Consider the following 20218-nt stretch of genomic DNA (forward strand, 5'->3'; position numbering starts at 1 on the left):
ATCAATCATGTTGTATGCACCTAATGCTCATGGAATATTATATACTCTATCATTTAACGATTTCCGTCCCAAGAAAACAAGATTTCGTGATTCGTTAAGTCGCTTGAATGATGATTTTTGTATAGTAAAGTAACTTCATCAGGATATCATAACATAACATCATATCATTAAACTGTATGTACCTAAGACAAGACAAGACAAAAGACAAATGCTAACAATGAGTAAAGAATCGGGATGAAGACACTGATTGTCCGATATGATCGAAAAGAGAAACGACAGATAGAATAACTAACGAATGAGGAAGACATTATTTTAGTGATGTAGTATATGAGACAAAAATCATTAAATGACATTAAAATGGAAGGGTCAACATCGTCCGGATATAGGTATCTCCTCACTCTCATCGACTCGACATCGAGGTATCATCTGCAAAAAACATTCCGTGAAACCAACTCGTCAAAATTCGTCTAATCCTAATCTCTCACAATCTTCTTACTCTTCCTCCTCCTGACTTTCCCTCCCCCACCTCCCACTCCACTCGCCCGTCCTCTTCCTCTACCCCAATCTCCCTCTCTCGCATCCCACTCTTCACCCTCCAACACCAATTCCCTAGGCACCCACGCACCGGGACTCTGAATCGCCAATATCGGTGGTCCAGTGGTGTTCCGTAATTTCCTAGGAGTGGCAAGATGACTTAGGTGGTCTGGGATAGGTGGGACGGGAGGCTGGGAAGGTGCCATGGGGAGGAGGAGGGCAGCTTTGAGCGATTTGATTGATCTTTTCTTATTTAATGTTCCTTTATCCGCTGTCGTTGTCGAAGGGGGAGTGGAGGGTGTGACGGTAGTCGATGGGGTTGAACTGGATTTAGGTGGTGTGATCGGTTTATAGAAAAATGATTTAGAATAATCTATATCCCCTTTACCCGATAATCCAGGAGTGTGTGATGGTGAGTCGGTCGAACGGGTTTTATAAGGTGACCACCCAGCAAATTGTTTACCTTGCTCATCCCAATTCAACCTAGGCGACAGAACAAGATGATCCTCATCTTCCTTTGGGATCGTCTCCTGATCTTGTCCTTGACGTAGCATGACACTTCTCAATTTAGCCAAAGATGGTTTACTCATGAGACTTAGAGCTAAGTTGGATATGCTCGTCGTATGGTGTACCAACTTCGGTCTGGTGATAGCAGGGACAGGAGGTAGATCGACAGCCTCATTGGAATGTGAATCGCAAATTACAGGAGAGGTTGTGATCAGAGTCGGTAAAGCAGGTTTAGCTTCTGATATCTTGATGGGTCCTTTAGGTTTCGATACTTCATTCTGGTAAGGTGGCGCGGGAGGGTCGGCGGATTTACCTAATAAAGCTGATTTGATTGACCCCAACCATCCTTCCGGGAGGGGTACAGCCGAGGTCGAGTTGGAAGATAATGCAGTTTGTCGTAAGGTAGGTGTAGAATGGGCTATGCGCAACTTGGTAGCTCTATCGCCGTACTTCAAGGGCTTCTTGACTTCTACATTTGGCTGTCGTTGCTGTTCATGTTCGTCGGTCCATGCAGACGAAGATGAAGACGAAGCAGATTGGGGAGTGATAGGAAGTGGTATTCTAGGTACACCATGATCCATCCCTATGCGAGTTTCTTCGTCATCGTGATTGGGTAATTCGATATTTTCACTATCTGGTGAATCAAATTCCAAATACCTATCCACATCAACCGTATCATTTAAGATCCTTCTTCCAATTTCATTATCGTAAGCATGATACATCTGAAACTCGTTGATCTCCCTTACTACTCTATCTTCCCTTATGGTCGATGACGTCTCATTGGCGAGTCTGAACGAGTCATTGGAAATTATCGATGCGGTATCTCTTAACGATGTGGCATTTGAATTCGATGATGAACCCAAAGAGTAAATAGAGGTATAATCGTTTAAGCCCATTGAATAGAGTACTTCATCCTCTGTACACTGCGCTTCGTAATCTTCTGGTAAAGGTGAATAACCATATTCGTCTTCATCAACCATTTGAGGAGGTGGTGGGGAAGACGAAGTAGATGTGAACACATCATTGTCTCTTGAAGAGATATACCCAACCGCATTAGTATTGGCATTTCCCATAAATCGAGTAGGAGAAGAGATAACACGTTGACGTGCATCAGGTGGCGGTGGTCTCTGTTCTTGAGGTGGTGAATCTGTTCCAGCCCTTCTATCTCGATCTCGAATATCAATAGTTGATTTAACTTTCCTTACTCCTTCTCCATTCTTGGCTAATCCCAAACCCACTTCTACGCTTGCTGACGTATCTGATGCGCCCGAGGGACTATCTACAGGTGAAATTTTAGGTTTGACCCATCCGTTCCACCATGAGGCTGCGTTTTCGCCTGTCCCTGTAGGAGTCTGTTGACCTTTAGGTAGAGAAGAAGAGATTTGATCTTGAATAGCCAGAGATCGTAAGATTGAGGAAGATGATTTCATTGGTAGACCATGTTCAGTTATATGTTGATGTCTTATCATTCGCTCTTCTTCACTTTGACTTCTTTCCATACCCAATCCTAGACCCATGGGAGTATTCACACCGGGACGTATGAATCCATAAGTCCCATATAAATTGTTGATTTCATCCTCGTCCTGTTCGTTGAAAGTCTTCTTTATTCCTTTCCTGCGTGGTATCTTCTCTGCTTCAGGTGTGAATACCCTCGTCTCCTTGTATCCAGCCTGTTGGAGTAGATCGGCCAAGGAGGAATATTCATTTAGCGGTACGGAGGAAGAAGAAGAAGGGGGAGAACCGATGGATGAATCGATGGAAGGTGCTGGATAGCCTCTGATGACGGGTCGAGTACGAGAGGGACCTGAATTGTTGGGATTGGGATGGGGATTGGCTTGGGAGAGGGAAGTGGGGTATCGCTGAGGTGTGGATGTAGTTGTTGTCATGGTGTGGTGGTTTTTGGGGTTTAGGTTTAGAGGTATAGCTACAAGAAGATGATGAGTACGAGTGGATCCACATGAATTGGGCCAAGGTTGAATGACATATAAGGTTGATCGACTTACCAGTTGTCACTACTCTGATTGGTCTGTGCGGATGATTGGGTGACCCCCCTTTAGGCAGCGAGTGAAGGACAGCACCACAACACAATCAAACTCAGCCTATGTTGTATGTTATCTTGTATCTGTCCGTGGTGCACCTGGCCTTCCTGTCTATACCTGTGTTTCTAAGTTTTAGTCTTTGCTTTATCTTGTTTGACTGCTGCTTTGTCGAGTTGAGGTCGAAGGGAAGGACTGTAGGTGAAAGGGAAATTAAGGGATCTATGTGCGTGCTTTGTTTGTGTCTGTTTTTTTTCGGTCGTTAATCGTTTTGTCGTCACTCGCTCGTTCTGTCTGAAAGGTTATCCATGGATATTGATGATAAGAATGTTTTCAAGCGTAGAGATGTCATTGCAGATGCAAGCATACAACGATTAGTTAGTCCTCCAAGCTAAGCTGAGGTAAGGTCAAGGGATCAAATCTCGAATGTCAAATTCAACAAACAATCCAATCCAACCAGATCAGGGATAAGACAAGGAAAAAACAGTCGCGCAGTGGCTTGAGTGATATTTCACATAGGATGGTCATTTATCCAATTGTCCGTGAGAGTACATCATCATCCTCACTTGGTTCCGTAACGAACAAGGTCATGGATGGACTCGATAGGAAAAGGAACATGCAAGTGACAAGCTAAAGAGGAGAAGGATGTTACACGTGCATACTCCTGTTTCAACTTGTGATTTATTAAATCGTCAAAACCGTGGGATCTCCAGTTGGATTTGATATACATACTGATTATACAACATCATCTAGATAGTCATCTGATCTGATATGAAGCGAGTCAAGCATATGTAAGACAATATATTACCATCTTACAGATTATAAGCTGCTACAAGACGTTCCATCCGCAAGGATTGTCTACATAATGGGCATTCGAGCTAGACGAACAGAAGACATACATCGTTAGTTGTCAATCTATCGGGACAAACATATGAGATGATCATCATCAAAACGACAAATAGGTTTGTCAGGATGAGGAAGGAGATGAGACGACCTTGATAATAGATTGAAACCATCATGAAAATCTACTAACTCACCTTCTCCAACCCCCCTAAACAACCCCAACAGAACACATGTCCACATTCCGTCACGGCCGTCGTCCCACCAGACCCCTCACCTGTCCCCCTACTCTCCAAACATAGGGTACACTGTCTCTCGGGTAACTCCAACGCGTCAGGAGTGAGATATGTGTTGGCTTCGTTGTATTTAGCTGTACTGTGCGATTCTAACAGGATGGTCTGTTGAGCTGTAAGAGGTGGAGTTAAAGGAGGTGATAGTGGGAGGATATCATCTTTGTATGGTGTTGGTATTGGTAAATGCCCTTGTGGCTTAGATAACTCTTCGGAAGAAGAAGAAGAAGATATTGATGAACGAAGTCGTGTCGATAATCGATATAAAAATGGTAATAGCATCAATAAACCTAAAGGCTCGTATGATGGTGCTTTCCTTTCTATAGGTTTAGGTGGAAGGGTAGATACCTATATCGAGCATCATATCAGCATATCAGACACAACCCCTTTTCCTTTCCATCTTCCCATTATCTTACGAATCTCGCTTCACTCACATATGATAATCCCGTTAATCTCCTAGCCAACTCGGAGAATTTCCCTCTAAACAGGAATAGTATCATATGTATCTCAGGTATAATTCGTCCAAGTGGAGAGTCGATCAAGCTGATCAATCGTCTCTTGACTTTTTCTAATCTCGTTTGTTGAGTTTGCTCTTCACTCGATGTAGTCGTTCGTAGGTAATTGGTAGTCATAGGTGAGAATATCATAGAAGGTAGAAGTAAGAATATAATCGTTATTATCCTTCTCTATTTCATCACAAAAACATATAAGCTACGTGTCCTTCTTATGAACCCTTCCGAAAACTAACGTAGCTTACCTTCTTTGAGGGTAATCTTCCCCTCCGCAGATGAAATGGTAATATATCCGTATATTCTTCTCCTAAAGTCGAATACCCTCTGCCAAAGGTCAAACTGAGATACAAACCTTTAACGAGTATGTCTATTATACTCTGTTTCTGAGCTAACCATCTTGTACCTACATCGCGATTAATATTATCAATACCGTACACATCCAGGAGGGCGAGGGGCTTACCAGCTATGTTCCTAGTGATTTCCGATACTAGCTCAGTGAGCTGGTATATCGTACTGGAATCTCTTTGATGAGCTCGTACTATCAAAATCGTTCATGAGCTGACTGTCGTTTTAGTAAATGTCGAACCATGCAGCAGAGAGTAGCTCACTTATTTGAGCTTGAGAGGCATTTTCAAGAGTTAGTCGAGTAGTATAATCTTCCTCTTCTTGGTGAATTGACGAAGAACGCCGGGAAGATGAAGCTACCGGTTGGTCCATTTCAGATGGCCAGTTTCCGAATCACAATAGCTGATTGTAGCTGTCTGTATGTGTGAATGGATTTCTCTTATGGTGATAACTGGTGATAGAATGTAGAGCTGCAAATGCTGTATTGGGAAGGGGTCGATGTGATCACAGAGGATAGAGAACAGAGAACATTGCGAGTAACCGGGAATAGGACTGCAGAACAACCGATTACAAATGATTTTCTAATCTGGTCACTCATCATTACGAACCACTTGTGATGGTTTCGTAACCAAAGGGTAAACACCCAATGAGTCAAACCCTGAAGTCGAAATTCGAGATAAATTAGGTGGCAAACATAACAACTCGGGAACTCGAACTCGAACTGTTCTCTTGATTCAACCTTTTCACCTCTCTACATCTATTGAATATTTTGACAGCTTCCAGTCGTAACAGAAGGCGTCCAATACCATATGAGTATACTACCTCCTTACCACACTATATAGACCTTGACCATAACCGCTCTTCGAGAAACTCATATTCCTCCTCAAGAGCCTTGATACCAACACAATGACTTTAACGGACTATCCGACATTCTCAGAAAGCCCTTTCTTCTTTGATCGCCGATCAGCTAGTATACCAGAGCAGGAAGATGGTCTGGTGGGTGTGAGTGAAGCAAACCATTTATCTATTGAATCGGATTGTCGAAGTAGGTTCAGTTGATGAGTTATGTACGGTGTGTAGCCCCACTCGGCACCTAGAGTAGCGTATTATCATCCCAAGAACGTGGGAAACTATCATTATGGGGTATGTCGCAGTTTTCACACTTCCATCTCAGCTTGATAGGTCTCATCAAGATGAGGAGAATGACTTTAGCTGACCTTGACGGTGTGTCGTCATCTGTGGTAGGAACGTCATCCAATGAGACCACATCGTATGGAACTTACCAATCAACTAGTCCTGGGGTACAAGCTACATGAGAGAATGACGATGCACGCGCCTAGGAAAGCTACGGAGCAGGAGTTGTTGGAGTTTCATGATTCGGATTATGTGGATTTCCTCAAGAGGTGAGCGGGTGTGTCCAACAAAAATGAGCGATGGGTGTTGGTGTGAAGATAGTCATGTTTTTGTCACACATCGCCATTGAGACGATCTAAAATGGAAGAGGAAGAGAGCATTTCAGAACCAGATAATTCGATGTGTTTAAATATTGACTCATGGTATTCCTCATAGGGTAACTCCCAAAAACGCCCAGAACCTCACCAAAGACTGGACGAAATTCAATGTAGGAGATGATTGCCCGATATTCTACGACCTTTTCTCATTCTGTCAACAATACGCTGGAGCGAGTTTAGCTGCCGCCAGGAAGTTATCGAGCGATTCTGCGGATATAGCCATCAATTGGAGTGGGGGTTTACATCATGCGAAGAAAGGAGAGGCGAGTGGATTTTGTTATGTTAACGATATAGTTTTGGGTATATTGGAGCTACTAAGGTGAGTATCAATCTACCCTGTCTTTTCCTAGTGACACTGTGACACGTAGACTTATCAGATAGAGTGACGCTATACATCCAGGTATCAACCCCGTGTACTATATATTGACATAGATATCCATCACGGTGACGGTGTCCAAGAAGCCTTCTACCTCTCTAATCGAGTCTTAACTGTATCTTTCCACAAATACTCAGCCGATTTCTTCCCCGGTACAGGTAACCTTTCCGAAATTGGTTCAGACCTTGGAAAATACTTCTCGTTGAATGTACCACTGCAAGATGGTATAGATGATGAATCATATATATCCCTCTTTAAATCCGTAATGGAACCAACTATCACCACCTTCCGACCATCTTCCATCGTCCTTCAGTGTGGTGCCGACTCATTAGGATGCGATAGATTAGGAACGTTCAATTTGTCCATAGCGGCTCATGGAGAATGTGTGAGATTCATCAAATCGTTTAGTCTCCCATTATTGGTCCTAGGAGGAGGTGGGTATAGACAAAGTAGTGTAGCTAGATGTTGGGCGTACGAAACTGGAGTTTGTCTAGGTTTGAACTTACCGAATGATCTACCCGAAACGAACTATACGGAATTCTTCGGTCCGGATTATCAACTTCATCCTCCACTTACTGGTAAAATTCAAAATCTGAATACTCGACAAAGTCTCGAGAGGATACGGATGACGATCAGAGAGAAATTGAGATATCTTGGTGGAGCGCCTAGTGTGCAGATGCAGGAGATACCTAATGACTTGTTGGGATTCCTGGCGTCGGAGGAGAAGGATGAGAATGAGTTGATGGAGGAGGAACCGGACAGACGGAAAGAAGGGAAATTGAAGAATGGTGATTTGCTAGAGAGGGAGGTGAATGGGCTAGGGAATGGAGAGAATGTTGGGGGATTGCCACTTGGTGGGATGAGGAGGAAGACGAGTGTAAGGATATAGTCAAAATGGAGAGAGGTGATCATATTGGTAAGACTACGTTAATTGGTTTGAACCATTATAGGAGGAAAGGGATCATTATCACTGTCTATTGACATGTACATGTACGAGAGCTCAGATGGAGTGTCCTAGAACATTGGTATTGGAAGGAATTATAGCACTCGAATATAGTGGATGAGAATTGTGAGAATATCTCGTTGGTGAGGTCAACGAACGTCTCAGAAGGTGTCAAGAGTGAAAATTTATATCCGCGAATGATCTAGGTTTACATATCTGTACTGTATGATCCTAAAAATAATGTTGTACTTTTTAGTGTACTTTATCAGGGATGGCTCCAATCAATGAATCAGATACTGTAATCAGACACACTTGTGTCCTGGTCACTCATTCCGAAGTATCATATCTAGACATACCTGCTGCGATTTGCTCTAAATCTAGCTGACCGCGCCGACACTGACACACGGAGAAGGCAGGCAAATTTGCGAAAGCCAAGACAAGATATACATCAAGATGGGGAGTAGGGGTCGATCGATCAATTACAACAGTCCGTTGAGATCCTTTGATGTATGATGAGACCTATTTGAGATCATAGGAGATGATTACCGGCCTGATGATCAAATTCCCTTTCATTAATCAGGAATAAGGAGTAACAAGATGAGCAATGAATGGGTCGGTGAACCTAACTGTTAATTCGATACAGCGGTGAAGTAGTATATAAAAATAAAAAAGAATTGAGTAATGTTGCGACTCATCTCATCGAGACATATAGTGCTTACCTGCAAGACCTTTCTTTTACTTTCTGTCGATCAGAGACCGACTCGCATCAATCAGTCAGCGAACTTATCTGGCTAAATCACTTTCTTGCAATCCGTTCAAGTACTAAGCATCACGAACAATACATTTTACAATGTTGACCTTGTTGAGATCTACCATCCTGTTTATCTTCTTCTCAGCTCTCGCTCTTCCAGCTCTCTCCGCCCCTTTGGAAAGACGAGAAGACCGTACAGTCGTAGTGGACATCCCCAATGATACATATTTGATTCGACAGAATCCCAACGTATTAATCCGTGGAGCAGGTTCTCATAAATTCACATTCCCTCCTGCTAAAGAAGGTGGGACATCTACTGATTATGATAAACAAGAATTCTTCTATGATTTATATGAAGAAGGGTCTAATTTTGGAGGATCTTTGTACCATCTTACGGTTCGTCATCTCATCTCATCACATATCTGGTTCAGCATACTGTATACACACCATTTCGTAACTATCTCTATATCTGCATTCCATCCTTAACAGCTTGGAATCGTGCTCAAATGCTCAAACTGATACCATACAAAATTTTATCCCTCTGATTTTCTAGTGCTACGTCAGAGTATTCCAAGAATTTGGAGGTAATGAAGAATGGATCCTGAGTCGAAATGGAGCTAAAGCGAAAGACGATGTGACCAGGACCAATATGGTGGATGTGATTTGTCCAGAGGACGATCATTCTTGTATGGATGGTGCGGACTGTTCAAAGACTCCTGTATGGGGAAAGTAAGTCTAATTCTGAGTTTGACTGTCTCACCAGTGATTCTGTGAGAGCTGTAGAATCGAAGCTCATGGAACATGTTGTTTGTTTTCTTCAGATTGTAAAGATTCCGATAAGTCAAGTTAAAGTATCAACTCGATCAAGCCATCGTATGGGGGAAGTGAATCATCCGTCCCTGTGGATCGTAAAGTTACAGTATGATTATGCAATCACCGAACTACTATCTATGTACTGTACTGTACAGCCTCTTTTCCGTGTGTAGAGAGATACTGTATGGATTATCATTAAAACATCCAAACATTCAATCATTCTAACGATCGAGCTTCGAAATTGGATTGATGATTTGGGCTGTGATTTTATAGCTTAGTTGGGTGTTTCAATGAAATAATGGGCAGACAGAGGTACCTGTACTGTATTGACATTAATCAAGTTGTTCGTAGCATGATCTCCCATCAGCTCGACACAGCCAGATATCAAGTCTTAGACCTGTTGTGTGACAAATAGAACACTGTCTGAAGGACTCTATCGACCTGATTATCTTTCTCTGACAGCCAACGGGAGTCAGCCACAACCGAGCGTGCATTAATATTGTACTGCACTGCACTGTCTTAACCCAGCGATTCACTCGTAACGTTGGGAACTCAGCCTTTCAACCCTCATCCACCCTCAATATTTTTAAGCGACTTTGAGATCCATCCTTCAATCTGGTCACAGAATTGATTACCGAAGGAAGATCACCTGTATGCATCTTATTACCCTGCACCTACCCTTACCAGTACTTGATTTTTCGCTCCTTTATCTCATTCTCACTAGGAGCCAAGAGTGGATGTCAATTAATTTTAACATGCATTATCCTTTTTTTTCCCCGTTGCTTGGTGGGGTGTGAAGTGGTACAAATACTGGACTATACCATTTAAGACCATCGGAATTGAACGTCTGTTTGACTTTCCTTACAAGGTACGGTTTATATAAGCATTACAAGAAGGCAATACTGTGACCCCCGTTGTCATTCATTGCACGATTTTTAACCAAACAATTTCCCTTGTCCCATACAATCGTCACTTATTAATAACTCTGTTGATCAGATAAAGTTTCTGATTGTACTGCAGTACTGTACATACTACCACATCAGTTCATTCCAATCCTCCATACATTTTACGATTATATTTTCGATTCTTATCGATCTGTAATACAATACAATATGTTACCCAAATCCACTTTCTCGTCAGCGTCCTATCACTCAAGAGTACACTCGCGGCACCTGCCGACGAAGACCTAGGACCGCAAGATGCGATATGTGATCTGCGGATCCCTGAAAAAACCAAGCTCAGTTACGGGGGATGCAAGCCCGACGTAGCCCGCCCAGAATCATGTAATTGCTATTGGTCCAAAGAGGAAATGAAGGGATAGGACCTAAAGGTGATATAAACAAAAGGGAATTGAAATTTGCGGTGGATGAAGGTGATATAGCTTGTCCCTTCAACGTACGTCCAAACTTTTCATCCTCCTCTTAATGGAACTGGACTACCGACAGATTTGGTTCTGTATTTAGTTTGAACAAAGCTTCGAATGGATTTAGAGCAGGGGAGACCATCCAACTGGGTATTGAGCCCCGGTCGATCCAACACCTCAATGGACATACTGCCGATGCCCTCGCCATTGCTTGTCCAACTGCGAAATGCGATAGAGGAGATTGCGGTACGATGCAGACTTGGGATGTTTAATCGTGATTTACAGCTGTAAACGTAGTGGATGACCATCAGGAGCTTATGTAGAGCGATGTGATGTGACTTGTACGAGGGTCATACTGGTTACGTCTCGTCTCAGATGTTGTGCCACGGATCCCATGCAATCTGGATCATGTCATCGCCACTCCGTTGGGGGTCATTGCACATTAGGTGTTGGTCACTCGGATTACCCCGATTCACTCGTTGTTTCTCCTTCCTTTCCTTTCATATTTGGGCCAACAACTCATACATCAGCAACATACTTGGCTCGTAAATCCGACCTTAGAGCTTGAGTAGACCAGATCTAGTGTGTTATTAGAGAGCATTAACATAGAACTGCATAACCCAAGTTGAAAATGGAAGATATCATACCTACCATCATCATCATAGCCACCATATACTTCTTGGTAAGATGGATCACTGGATCGAGTGAGTTTCTGTTCATCCTGCGAAGGCAAGCCTTCGTTCGACCTGATTGCTAATACTCTGCGTTGATGTTGTAGAACCAGGCAATAATACGCAAGGTGGTATAAGGGGAGTGACACCTAGTATGGTAAGCTTTTATCCTTTTCTTCCATATGAATATCATCATGGCGTGGAATGGACACGGTACCAAACCTCGATATACCTATCAAATGAACATGATCAGCTAATCACTTCAACGTCAACAGGTTGACACGATACACGGAGCCTTCCCTCATGTCCCACTACCAAACATAATATACTCGTTATCAAGAACGAGGAGCGCTCAAGCTACCTCTGAAGAGATATTGGAGAGAGGCACATTACCAACTGTACGTTATCGCCTCAACTCCCATAACGTATATAATACTCATGCTAACGCTAATGCTATCGCTTGCATGATGATACTATAGCCACCACCAAATTTCCAAATTCCCGCTTCTCTGCTCCCCACCACCCCTCCTCCATCTACCACCACAACCACTACTACCACGCCTTCATCGAACAATGGTAAATCCCAAAATACCAAGAACTCATCATTGATCGATCGATATAACCTCTCATCGCGAATTCCTACGCCTTCGCATAAAGGTAAAGAGAAGGAGTTACCAGATGACGTTGATTCGGGAGCGTCCACTCCTGTCAGTATTAGTGAGGCGGAAGGAAAGAAGCATTGGGAAGATACAAGAGAGAAGAGGGAGATGGGGTTGAGGGAGAGGAAAGAGAAGATGATCCTAGAAGCTAGAAGGTGAGTCAAAGTGTTTGCGAGCGATATCTTAACTCGAACAATCTGTTTGATCACAAGAAGACAGAACCAACCTGGTGATATGATCATAATGAATTCTCGAAACAACTGTTCCTCAATCATCCCTCACTGTCCATCTTTCCCTCCAATCCGTCAAATGTTGTAAGGAGGAGAACCCTTACTGATCTCCTGTCTCCCTCTTTGTAGGCGAATGTTGGAGAAACAAGCTCAATCTCAAGCGCAAAATACAAATCCGACCACCGCTTAATTGACTCTTTCTCTCACACTAGAACGGATCGGATGGATACCAACATATTTGTCATATGTATAATCCAATAGATGCATTATTATACCCTCTAGAAATATATCCCAAATAAAGTACCTACGAGTCTGTCTTCTGTTGAAGCTGAAATATCCTCAATGGAGGTTTGTTATACCCTCTTATTCCGTTTTACTCAACTCCCCAATCCCCATCAACTTGTTCATCTCTTCTAGTCTTGGTCCAAGCTTGAGGATCACTTCGTCTCCTACATTAGCCACAGCGAATCTGTATGAACACAACAGTCAGCATATACCGACAAGACCAGTGAATGATGAGTCTGGATCATTTTGTTCCACCTCGAGTGGTTCCACTCACCTCAACCAGATATCTTCCCTCAACCCTTCCCCACCCTTCAAAACATCCTTTTCCCAAATCTCATCATCCTTTAAATCAGGCATGAAGAAGCTCCCAGGAAGCGTGACCACTCCGAACTTCTTGGCTAAGATCAGAGATATATCCTCACTTCCTAATCTTTTCCTTTTCAATCCGACGTTCGCAGAAGCATGTATGTATTCCTTGGGGAAAGAGACATAGGCGAAATATCCTCCTATGGAAGTTACCTTCCACCCTTGAACTTTGTTGACCACGTCAACAAAGAGATGTCGTCGATGAGAGAGAGCTTTGGAAGATTCTTCTAGGTCTGATCGGAGGGAGGGGAGGAGGGGAGATAAGGCGATTTGAGGTGGACGAGGTGCGCAGATCTATATGTGATCAAGCCAATCCAATTAGCCAATCAGCCAATTCAGGAAAGATGCGGGGGGTTAGTACATCAAGGAAGTCCAAGATGATATATGTCATATACGACATGATAGGAGGAAACTTGGACTTTGACTCACCTGCATACAATCGCTTATCGTCGTTACGTGCTTTAATAAAGCAGGACTAGCAATGATACTTCCAAGTCTATGCCCGGGTATCCTATATCCTTCTGTAAGCCATTCCAAGACATTGAATCAGCAACGATCTTCTGTCTGAGGGAGTCTTCTACATGCCATGACATGCGAAAGAGATAGAATAGCAGATTAGGACTCCAACTCACTACTAAAACTTCCTAGACAAACCAAGGTCTCCCTCCAATCCTCCTCCTCAAACAACCTATGAGGCACCCCTCTCCCACCTTGTTCATCCTCCACGAAATCCCTATACGTTTCATCCAACACCAGTGCCATTCCATGTTTCTTAGCGAGATCATACCATTCTTTCAATTCTTCATGTCTATAAACAGCTCCAGTGGGATTGTTTGGCGATACTAACACAATCATCTTCGGCTTCCCTTCTTCGTTTACAGTTGACAGGTAATTTCTAGCAGCTTGTATATCCGGTTTAAATCCATTCGTAAAATCCCCAGGGATATATATAGGTTCAACACCCTGTAGTGAAAAAACCATCATCTGATTGAAATATGATGGCAGTGGAATCATCACAGAGGAATTTCCAGAAGGACATAAAGCCATGATGAGAACGAGGAATGCCATATTACATCCTGTTGTTATTGATATATCATCGAAATTGACCGTTCCTTTGCCTTTACTAACTTCCGCTTCAGGTGACTGGGTCGAACCGTCTTGATTCGATGACGATCCCGGAACCAACTTTGCAGTATCCTTCGTAGACTGAGAAGTAGAGGTGGAGGAAGAAGAAGGGAGTTGATATTGTACTCTAATTTCCTCTGCGTACGCTTCTCTCAAAGCTAATTCACCTAGTATCGGACCATACCTCGCTGATAGGGGATCACTTGACGATCCGGCCAATGCCTCCAGGACAGATGGATGAGGAGCGTTTTTAGGTACACCTTGAGAAAGGTCTAGGAGATCCCCGTATGTTGGGGAGAGGAGATATTCACGCCCCCATGCCTGGGCTCTTGGGATACTGATACATGAACAAGACAAGATATGAATCAGGATGGATTGTCAAGATCAATCGTCTACCTTATCGAATGACGAAAGATCAACTCACGGTGGAGCTTCGGTGGCTTCTACTGCTGGGGCGATACTGAATTTGAGTAAGTTGGACATCACATGTATCTATCTAGCTTGGTGGAGCGTGCTGGCGGATACGATATGGAGATAGTAGACTAGACGATGAGTAGAAGTAAGTTGCATGAGTATAACATCATCAACATACGAGTATTATTATTGTTTTTATGTTACAATGGATCGGATCGATCTCAATGGCGCTTAAAGGCGCTTACCAGTCTACCAATCAACCGAGTGAGTGTATAACCGTAGCCGCAAAATCTCACCTTACTTCAATCTCAGAGCATGCAACCGAAAACGATTCTGATTGCGATGGCGATGCGGGAGCGAGGGATGTAAGAGTAGAGCAGTGGAATGCGAAGAGATGCATGGTCTGTGTTGTCGATGTGATCAAATGGACGAGTATGTTTAAAGTCATCATCACATTGCGAAAATACTCCGCCTAAATGCTTCTGTAGATCTCCATCGAATACGTTCGGAAATATCTAGATATGCATTCATTCCAAACAGATCGTACAAAAACTACAAACTCATACTCCATGATGGCCAGATCTACATGTACGTGTCATAGACCACATTGATGACCACGAGTAAATTTTCCTGTTGCTCCTGATCTATCAGTCATGAGGGCTGGGTCAAGGTGAGGTCTCCATATAACATCTTACACTTTCTTCTTCTTATCTATAATTCCAAGGAAACACATTCCATCATCAGCACGAACAATCGATTGTCACGCATGATGGGAAAATATTGCACTCACTCTTCTGTCCACCCACACTACTAGGCGTCGTATCCCTAGACCCCGGACCAGATTTCAATTCATCTATGGGTCGTTTCTTACCACCTTTGATAGCAGGTTTCTTATCATCTTCCTTTTCTTCCTCCTTCATCACGCATAGTAACAAGGTGTGGGCTCGTCGTTTCAATTCGTCGGGTGTACGCGATTTGAAGAACCAGTCGAATCTACATCACACAGAGAAATTCAGTCAGATCTGTTGTCCTCATCGCAATTACCATGCCCATTCACGAAATGAATTGGATGGTATAGAAAGAAAGGTGTAGAAATAAGTGAAATAATAGTTGTGACTTACCTGAACAAAGGCCATTCTCCTATATCTCTCTTGATCAACTCATAACAATCATCTCTCTCGATCCCATGATGGTGCATCCTAACCAACAAGAATCTATCCTCCTCATCTGAGTACGTTTTACCTTTATTCTGTCCGTACACAATCTTCAATTCCTGTAAGGGGAATTTGGTAGCTTTCACTTTGCGATGAAGGGCGTCAATTCGATCTTGCTGTTCACGAATCTTATCTTCTCCTATTCGAATACGTTCCATCACTTTTTCCCAATCTATCGAAAAGACACCAAAGAGTCAGTCTCATATCCCTCAATTAGAAACACTCCCACATCGATCACGTGTAAGTGACTACAAGACCACAACCCACCTTTCAACTCTTTATACCTCTCGAAGAACACCGCCGCATATTCCCGTACAGCATCTTCCGTATGATCGCTAATCTCAAGAGCAACCTTATCCAGAGCATCTCTACCGAATTTTTCGACTCCTCGAACGAAAGCTTGATAGTGTCTTCTTTGCCAGTCGGGGAAACCTTCTCCAACCAACGTATCTTTTTCAGCGGCTTCCTCCTCAGTCAGGGGTTCAGCTAAAAGAATCACATCAAATCGAAATCAGCATCTTCTCTTGAACTGAATAGCGTGTCTTGAGCGGGTGACTAACCATTATTAATCCTCTCTTGCTCTTCCGCACGTTCCGCTTCGACCTGTTCGGGCGTCTCACCCTCCTCAGGTTCTCGCGAGGGCACCACGTAGTTTAGAGATTTCCTGTGAGCGTCAAATTCCTTATTTTGCAGTTCTACCAATCGAGGTGGGTAAAATTGGAAATCATTGATATTGACCTGTTTAGGTGGTCGAGAGATCTTGGGTTTATCAGATTTGGGTGCGCTGGTGTTAAGTTGATCCCGGTAGTACTGGTCGATCGAATAATTGTTTTTCCTTTCTCTTTGCCGGTTCGATCCAGATAAGGTTTTTACCCCCTCTCTGTATAAAAGGTAAAATACTCAGTAAGCTGAGAGCACAACTGCGTTTTGAAAATTAGCTTACTTTGTTAGCATAATCCTCTCCTTCCCAGGTATTCACCATCGACTCCGACTTGAAGTTGTTCAAAGCATCGAGGTCCAGACCAGCGTATTTACTGTTGAGCTCAGCAGTCTTTTCTTCACCTCGTTTGATGATTTCGTCGATATCATCATCGATCAACATACTAAGATATCGTTAGCTTAGTATTGGCGACAAGCGGGACAGATCAGCTTACCTGGCAGAGTTGTTGATGATCTTCTCAGCACCATGCTGGATCATATCAAGCAGCTCATCCTTGTTTTGACCAACTACAACCGAGATAAGCTCTCTGAAGAAGAAGAAGTACATTATGGGCAGCTTACCCTTTTGAGCCTGTTGTGATCGCCCCTCCTGAATGACCATCTGATCAAGCTTGAGTTTCTGAGTAGCTCTTTCGAGGATACGTTCTTCGACTGCGTCCTACGAAAGATCAAAGGAGTCAGCTGACGGGTTTGTTGGGTGTAACGAAGCAGCTTACTTGGGTGATGAACCTAAACACATAGACCTGCTTAGTCTGACCAATACGATGCGCTCTGTCCATCGCTTGAAGATCCGCTTGAGGGTTCCTGCACAGTTTCATCAGCTATGTTGTGATTCTTAGGAAATTAATAACTAACCAATCACTATCAAAAAGAACAACGATATCCGCGGTGACCAGATTGATACCCAAACCACCCGCACGAGTGGTCAGTAAGAAGACAAACTTCTCACTTCCTGGCGCATTGTAGTCGTCAATAGCGGATATACGATCTTCATGTGGTGTGTTACCATCGATTCGACAGTATTCTACACGAAGACGTGAGTTATATCCCAGTAAAAAATCAAGAATCGACTCACGATGTCCGCGGAATTGACAATAGTCTTCCAGGATATCCAGCACTCTACTCATCTGGGAGAAAATCAAAACCCTCGACCCCTTAGCTTTCATATTTTTGAGCAATTTGTCGAGGATGACCATTTTACCGGCATTATCAACGAGATGTTCATCAGTGGTGAAAGGTGGTCCAGGTTCGGCTCCGTCGAAGACTACACAAATTGCATCAGCTAAATTGTCCGATCAACAATGCAACTCAGCTCACGATAAGGGTGATTACAGCATTTTCTCAATTGCATGACAATGTTCAATAATCTCGTCTTTCCTTCTTTCTTGCCCGAAGCACCTAGAAAATGATTTATCAGATACTCGTCCGCATATGGAAAAATCTGCAGATATCCAACTTACCATTGACCGCATCGATGTCCTTCTCTAACAACATCCTATACCATTTCCTCTGCATCTCTGTCATACCCACATACAAGTTGATTTCCTTCTTGGGCAAAAGGGAGTGTTCCACATCCGCTTTTACACGTCGAAGTAAGAAGGGTCTCAGGACTTTATGGAGTTGCTTGACGACTGCATCGGAATCGGAATCATCTTTGGTTTTGAACCAGGCATCGAAATCCTCGCTACATACGCAGAGTGAGCTTCACGTTCAAGCTATGCACGTAGATAGGGGAGCTCACCTCGAGGAGAAGACATCAGGTAGGATGAAATTCAACAACGCCCATAATTCTTGCAAGTTGTTTTGCAGAGGTGTACCGGTGATCAACAATCTACCTCTACTCGTAAAGGTTCGGATGATCTGACTGAGCAACGAATCAACATTCTTGATTCGATGAGCTTCATCGATGATTATGTATTCCCAACTGAACTTCCGAAGAGTAGATTTCTCTCGAAGACACATTTCGTATGAAGTGATGAGGACATTGAAGTCTTGAGTAAGGATTCGTTTGTTGATGAGATCGGCCTAAACAGATCATGATTAGCTGCGATTCCGTATGGTCAAATAGTAGGTGAGCCGAGCTTACTCTATCCTCTTTGGTACCTTGTAATACCAAAGTGTTAAAGCCAGGCACCCATTTGTTCACTTCTCTATACCAGTTGTCTAATGTTGATTTGGGTACGACGATGAGATGAGGACCAGGGATATTCTGATGGAATTTGAGGTATCCGAGGAAAGAGATGGTTTGAAGGGTTTTACCGAGACCCTATGATCATCAAATCCAGGATCTAATTAGCTGCTGCACCATTAACTACCATCACACAACTTACCATTTCATCGGCCAAGATACCATTGATACCATTATGATGTAACGAAGCCATCCAGTTCAAACCCTGGACTTGGTAATCTCTCATCTTACCACCTTTGACATCTGCATGGAGCGTCAGCTAGAGTATAGAGTAAGGAATGCTCAGTTGACTTACAAGGAGGACTTTCTTCAAAGACATAAGCTTCATCCTCTGCATCTTCATCCTTCAATAATTCTTCATCTTCCTCCTTCTCAGATTTTCGATGTCGATGATCACTGGAATGGACGAGTCAGCTGTCATACCTTGTCGGCTGATTAATCAGCTCACTTTGCTTTTTTCTTTCCTTTCCCACTCTGATTAGCCATTTGTTCGTCCAACATCTTGGCGAACTCAGGTTCACGTTGTTTCTGCATACAGCTGTCAGCTGATCTCATGAAAAGGACAACAGTCGTGGATCAGCTCAGCTCACCTTGAGATCAATGAAATGCTGGAACAGTTCAGTCTGACCGAGTAGATACTGAAATCGTTTGATCGAATCGGCGAACTAGTTGCAGTTGACTAGATTAGCTGGTTCCTCGAAATACCGGGAGAAGGAAACAGCTAACTAACCTTTGCTTGTTCCATCGCACCCCTCTTTTTACCGATCTCAGCCACTTGGGCTTTCCTCTCTGCATTAGCAGCTTTTCGCGCCGATGACTGAGCAGCCTTCTTGGCTGCTTTGGCCTACGAATCATTGGATAATCAGCTTGATATTTTTTGTTTTTTTCCATATCACACACTCGGATGATAGAGGAAGATCGAGCTTACCGATCCATTCATCAAATCATCTTCATCAAACTGTTCATCCTCTAACTCATCTTCGCTGTCCTGTTCCTGCTCCGGTTCGGGGGTTTGAGGTGCAGTATTTATATGATGTTCGTCAGAAGCTACTGCCGATGGCTGCGTAGTAGAGGAAAGACAATGTTAGCGAAAGGCACATAGGTAGATGAGCGATGTACGAATGGGAAGACTTACAGCTCTGGAGACTGACAAGTCCCTCGAATTGGGTACATAATCAGACAACTTGTCATCATCCGCGCCTGCCCCACCAGGAGTCGCGTTCGAAGCTGCCAATAAGGGATTCTGGCGATGTGCGCAGGTATGGTCAGCTGGATTATTTACCCATGAGATCTAGCAGCTCACCATGATTGTCCTATCTCCAGCTTGAAAAGGCCAAGTGATAAATAAGACAAGGTGGTGTTTAGGAAGATACGACGATGATCAAGTGAAAGTGAGAGGTGAAAATGAAAACATCGCTAGTTGGATGTTATTTCCTCGCGTCCATCTCATGTTGGCGCGGTAGGCCTCTACCCACGCCTAATTGTACATAAACCCAGATGGGGTGCGCCTAATGGGTAGTGTTCC

At 43.4% G+C, this 20218-nt stretch overlaps 7 protein-coding genes across 7 annotated transcripts; 3 read left to right on the top strand and 4 right to left on the bottom strand.

Moving 5' to 3' along the window:
- Positions 1–473: 473 nt before the first annotated feature.
- On the bottom strand, positions 474–2927 carry V865_006731 (uncharacterized protein; the record flags this gene model as incomplete). The annotated part of the gene is made up of 1 exon (XM_066230488.1): positions 474–2927. One exon carries the CDS (start codon positions 2925–2927, stop codon positions 474–476), a length of 2454 nt encoding a protein of 817 aa, XP_066086585.1.
- A 962-nt stretch (positions 2928–3889) lies between these two features.
- V865_006732 (uncharacterized protein) lies at positions 3890–5436 on the bottom strand (the record flags this gene model as incomplete). The annotated part of the gene is made up of 6 exons (XM_066230489.1): positions 3890–3955; positions 4115–4555; positions 4642–4893; positions 4965–5122; positions 5180–5257; positions 5328–5436. 6 exons carry the CDS (start codon positions 5434–5436, stop codon positions 3890–3892), a joined length of 1104 nt encoding a protein of 367 aa, XP_066086586.1.
- Positions 5437–5970: 534 nt separating this feature from the next.
- On the top strand, positions 5971–7840 carry V865_006733 (uncharacterized protein; the record flags this gene model as incomplete). Its single annotated transcript, XM_066230490.1, has 5 exons — positions 5971–6066; positions 6145–6207; positions 6310–6467; positions 6634–6894; positions 6976–7840. The coding sequence occupies 5 exons, from the start codon at positions 5971–5973 to the stop codon at positions 7838–7840; spliced, it is 1443 nt and encodes a 480-aa protein (XP_066086587.1).
- Positions 7841–8744: 904 nt separating this feature from the next.
- Positions 8745–9495, top strand: V865_006734 (uncharacterized protein; the record flags this gene model as incomplete). Its single annotated transcript, XM_066230491.1, has 3 exons — positions 8745–9041; positions 9199–9374; positions 9429–9495. The coding sequence occupies 3 exons, from the start codon at positions 8745–8747 to the stop codon at positions 9493–9495; spliced, it is 540 nt and encodes a 179-aa protein (XP_066086588.1).
- A 1957-nt stretch (positions 9496–11452) lies between these two features.
- On the top strand, positions 11453–12571 carry V865_006735 (uncharacterized protein; the record flags this gene model as incomplete). Its single annotated transcript, XM_066230492.1, has 5 exons — positions 11453–11525; positions 11600–11649; positions 11768–11890; positions 11972–12306; positions 12511–12571. 5 exons carry the CDS (start codon positions 11453–11455, stop codon positions 12569–12571), a joined length of 642 nt encoding a protein of 213 aa, XP_066086589.1.
- A 173-nt stretch (positions 12572–12744) lies between these two features.
- Positions 12745–14640, bottom strand: V865_006736 (uncharacterized protein; the record flags this gene model as incomplete). The annotated part of the gene is made up of 5 exons (XM_066230493.1): positions 12745–12850; positions 12941–13326; positions 13462–13553; positions 13665–14494; positions 14582–14640. The coding sequence occupies 5 exons, from the start codon at positions 14638–14640 to the stop codon at positions 12745–12747; spliced, it is 1473 nt and encodes a 490-aa protein (XP_066086590.1).
- Positions 14641–15262: 622 nt separating this feature from the next.
- On the bottom strand, positions 15263–19999 carry V865_006737 (uncharacterized protein; the record flags this gene model as incomplete). Its single annotated transcript, XM_066230494.1, has 24 exons — positions 15263–15282; positions 15362–15564; positions 15693–15957; positions 16053–16271; positions 16346–16523; positions 16597–16665; positions 16729–16888; positions 16940–17012; positions 17067–17163; positions 17222–17309; positions 17361–17529; positions 17581–17769; positions 17823–17903; positions 17966–18189; positions 18247–18530; positions 18592–18771; positions 18836–18936; positions 18989–19089; positions 19142–19221; positions 19284–19358; positions 19424–19537; positions 19622–19753; positions 19829–19936; positions 19997–19999. The coding sequence occupies 24 exons, from the start codon at positions 19997–19999 to the stop codon at positions 15263–15265; spliced, it is 3213 nt and encodes a 1070-aa protein (XP_066086591.1).
- Positions 20000–20218: the final 219 nt, after the last annotated feature.

Source organism: Kwoniella europaea, chromosome 2 (genome assembly GCF_036810445.1).
Source record: "Kwoniella europaea PYCC6329 chromosome 2, complete sequence".
Classification (NCBI taxonomy): Eukaryota; Fungi; Basidiomycota; class Tremellomycetes; order Tremellales; family Cryptococcaceae; genus Kwoniella; species Kwoniella europaea.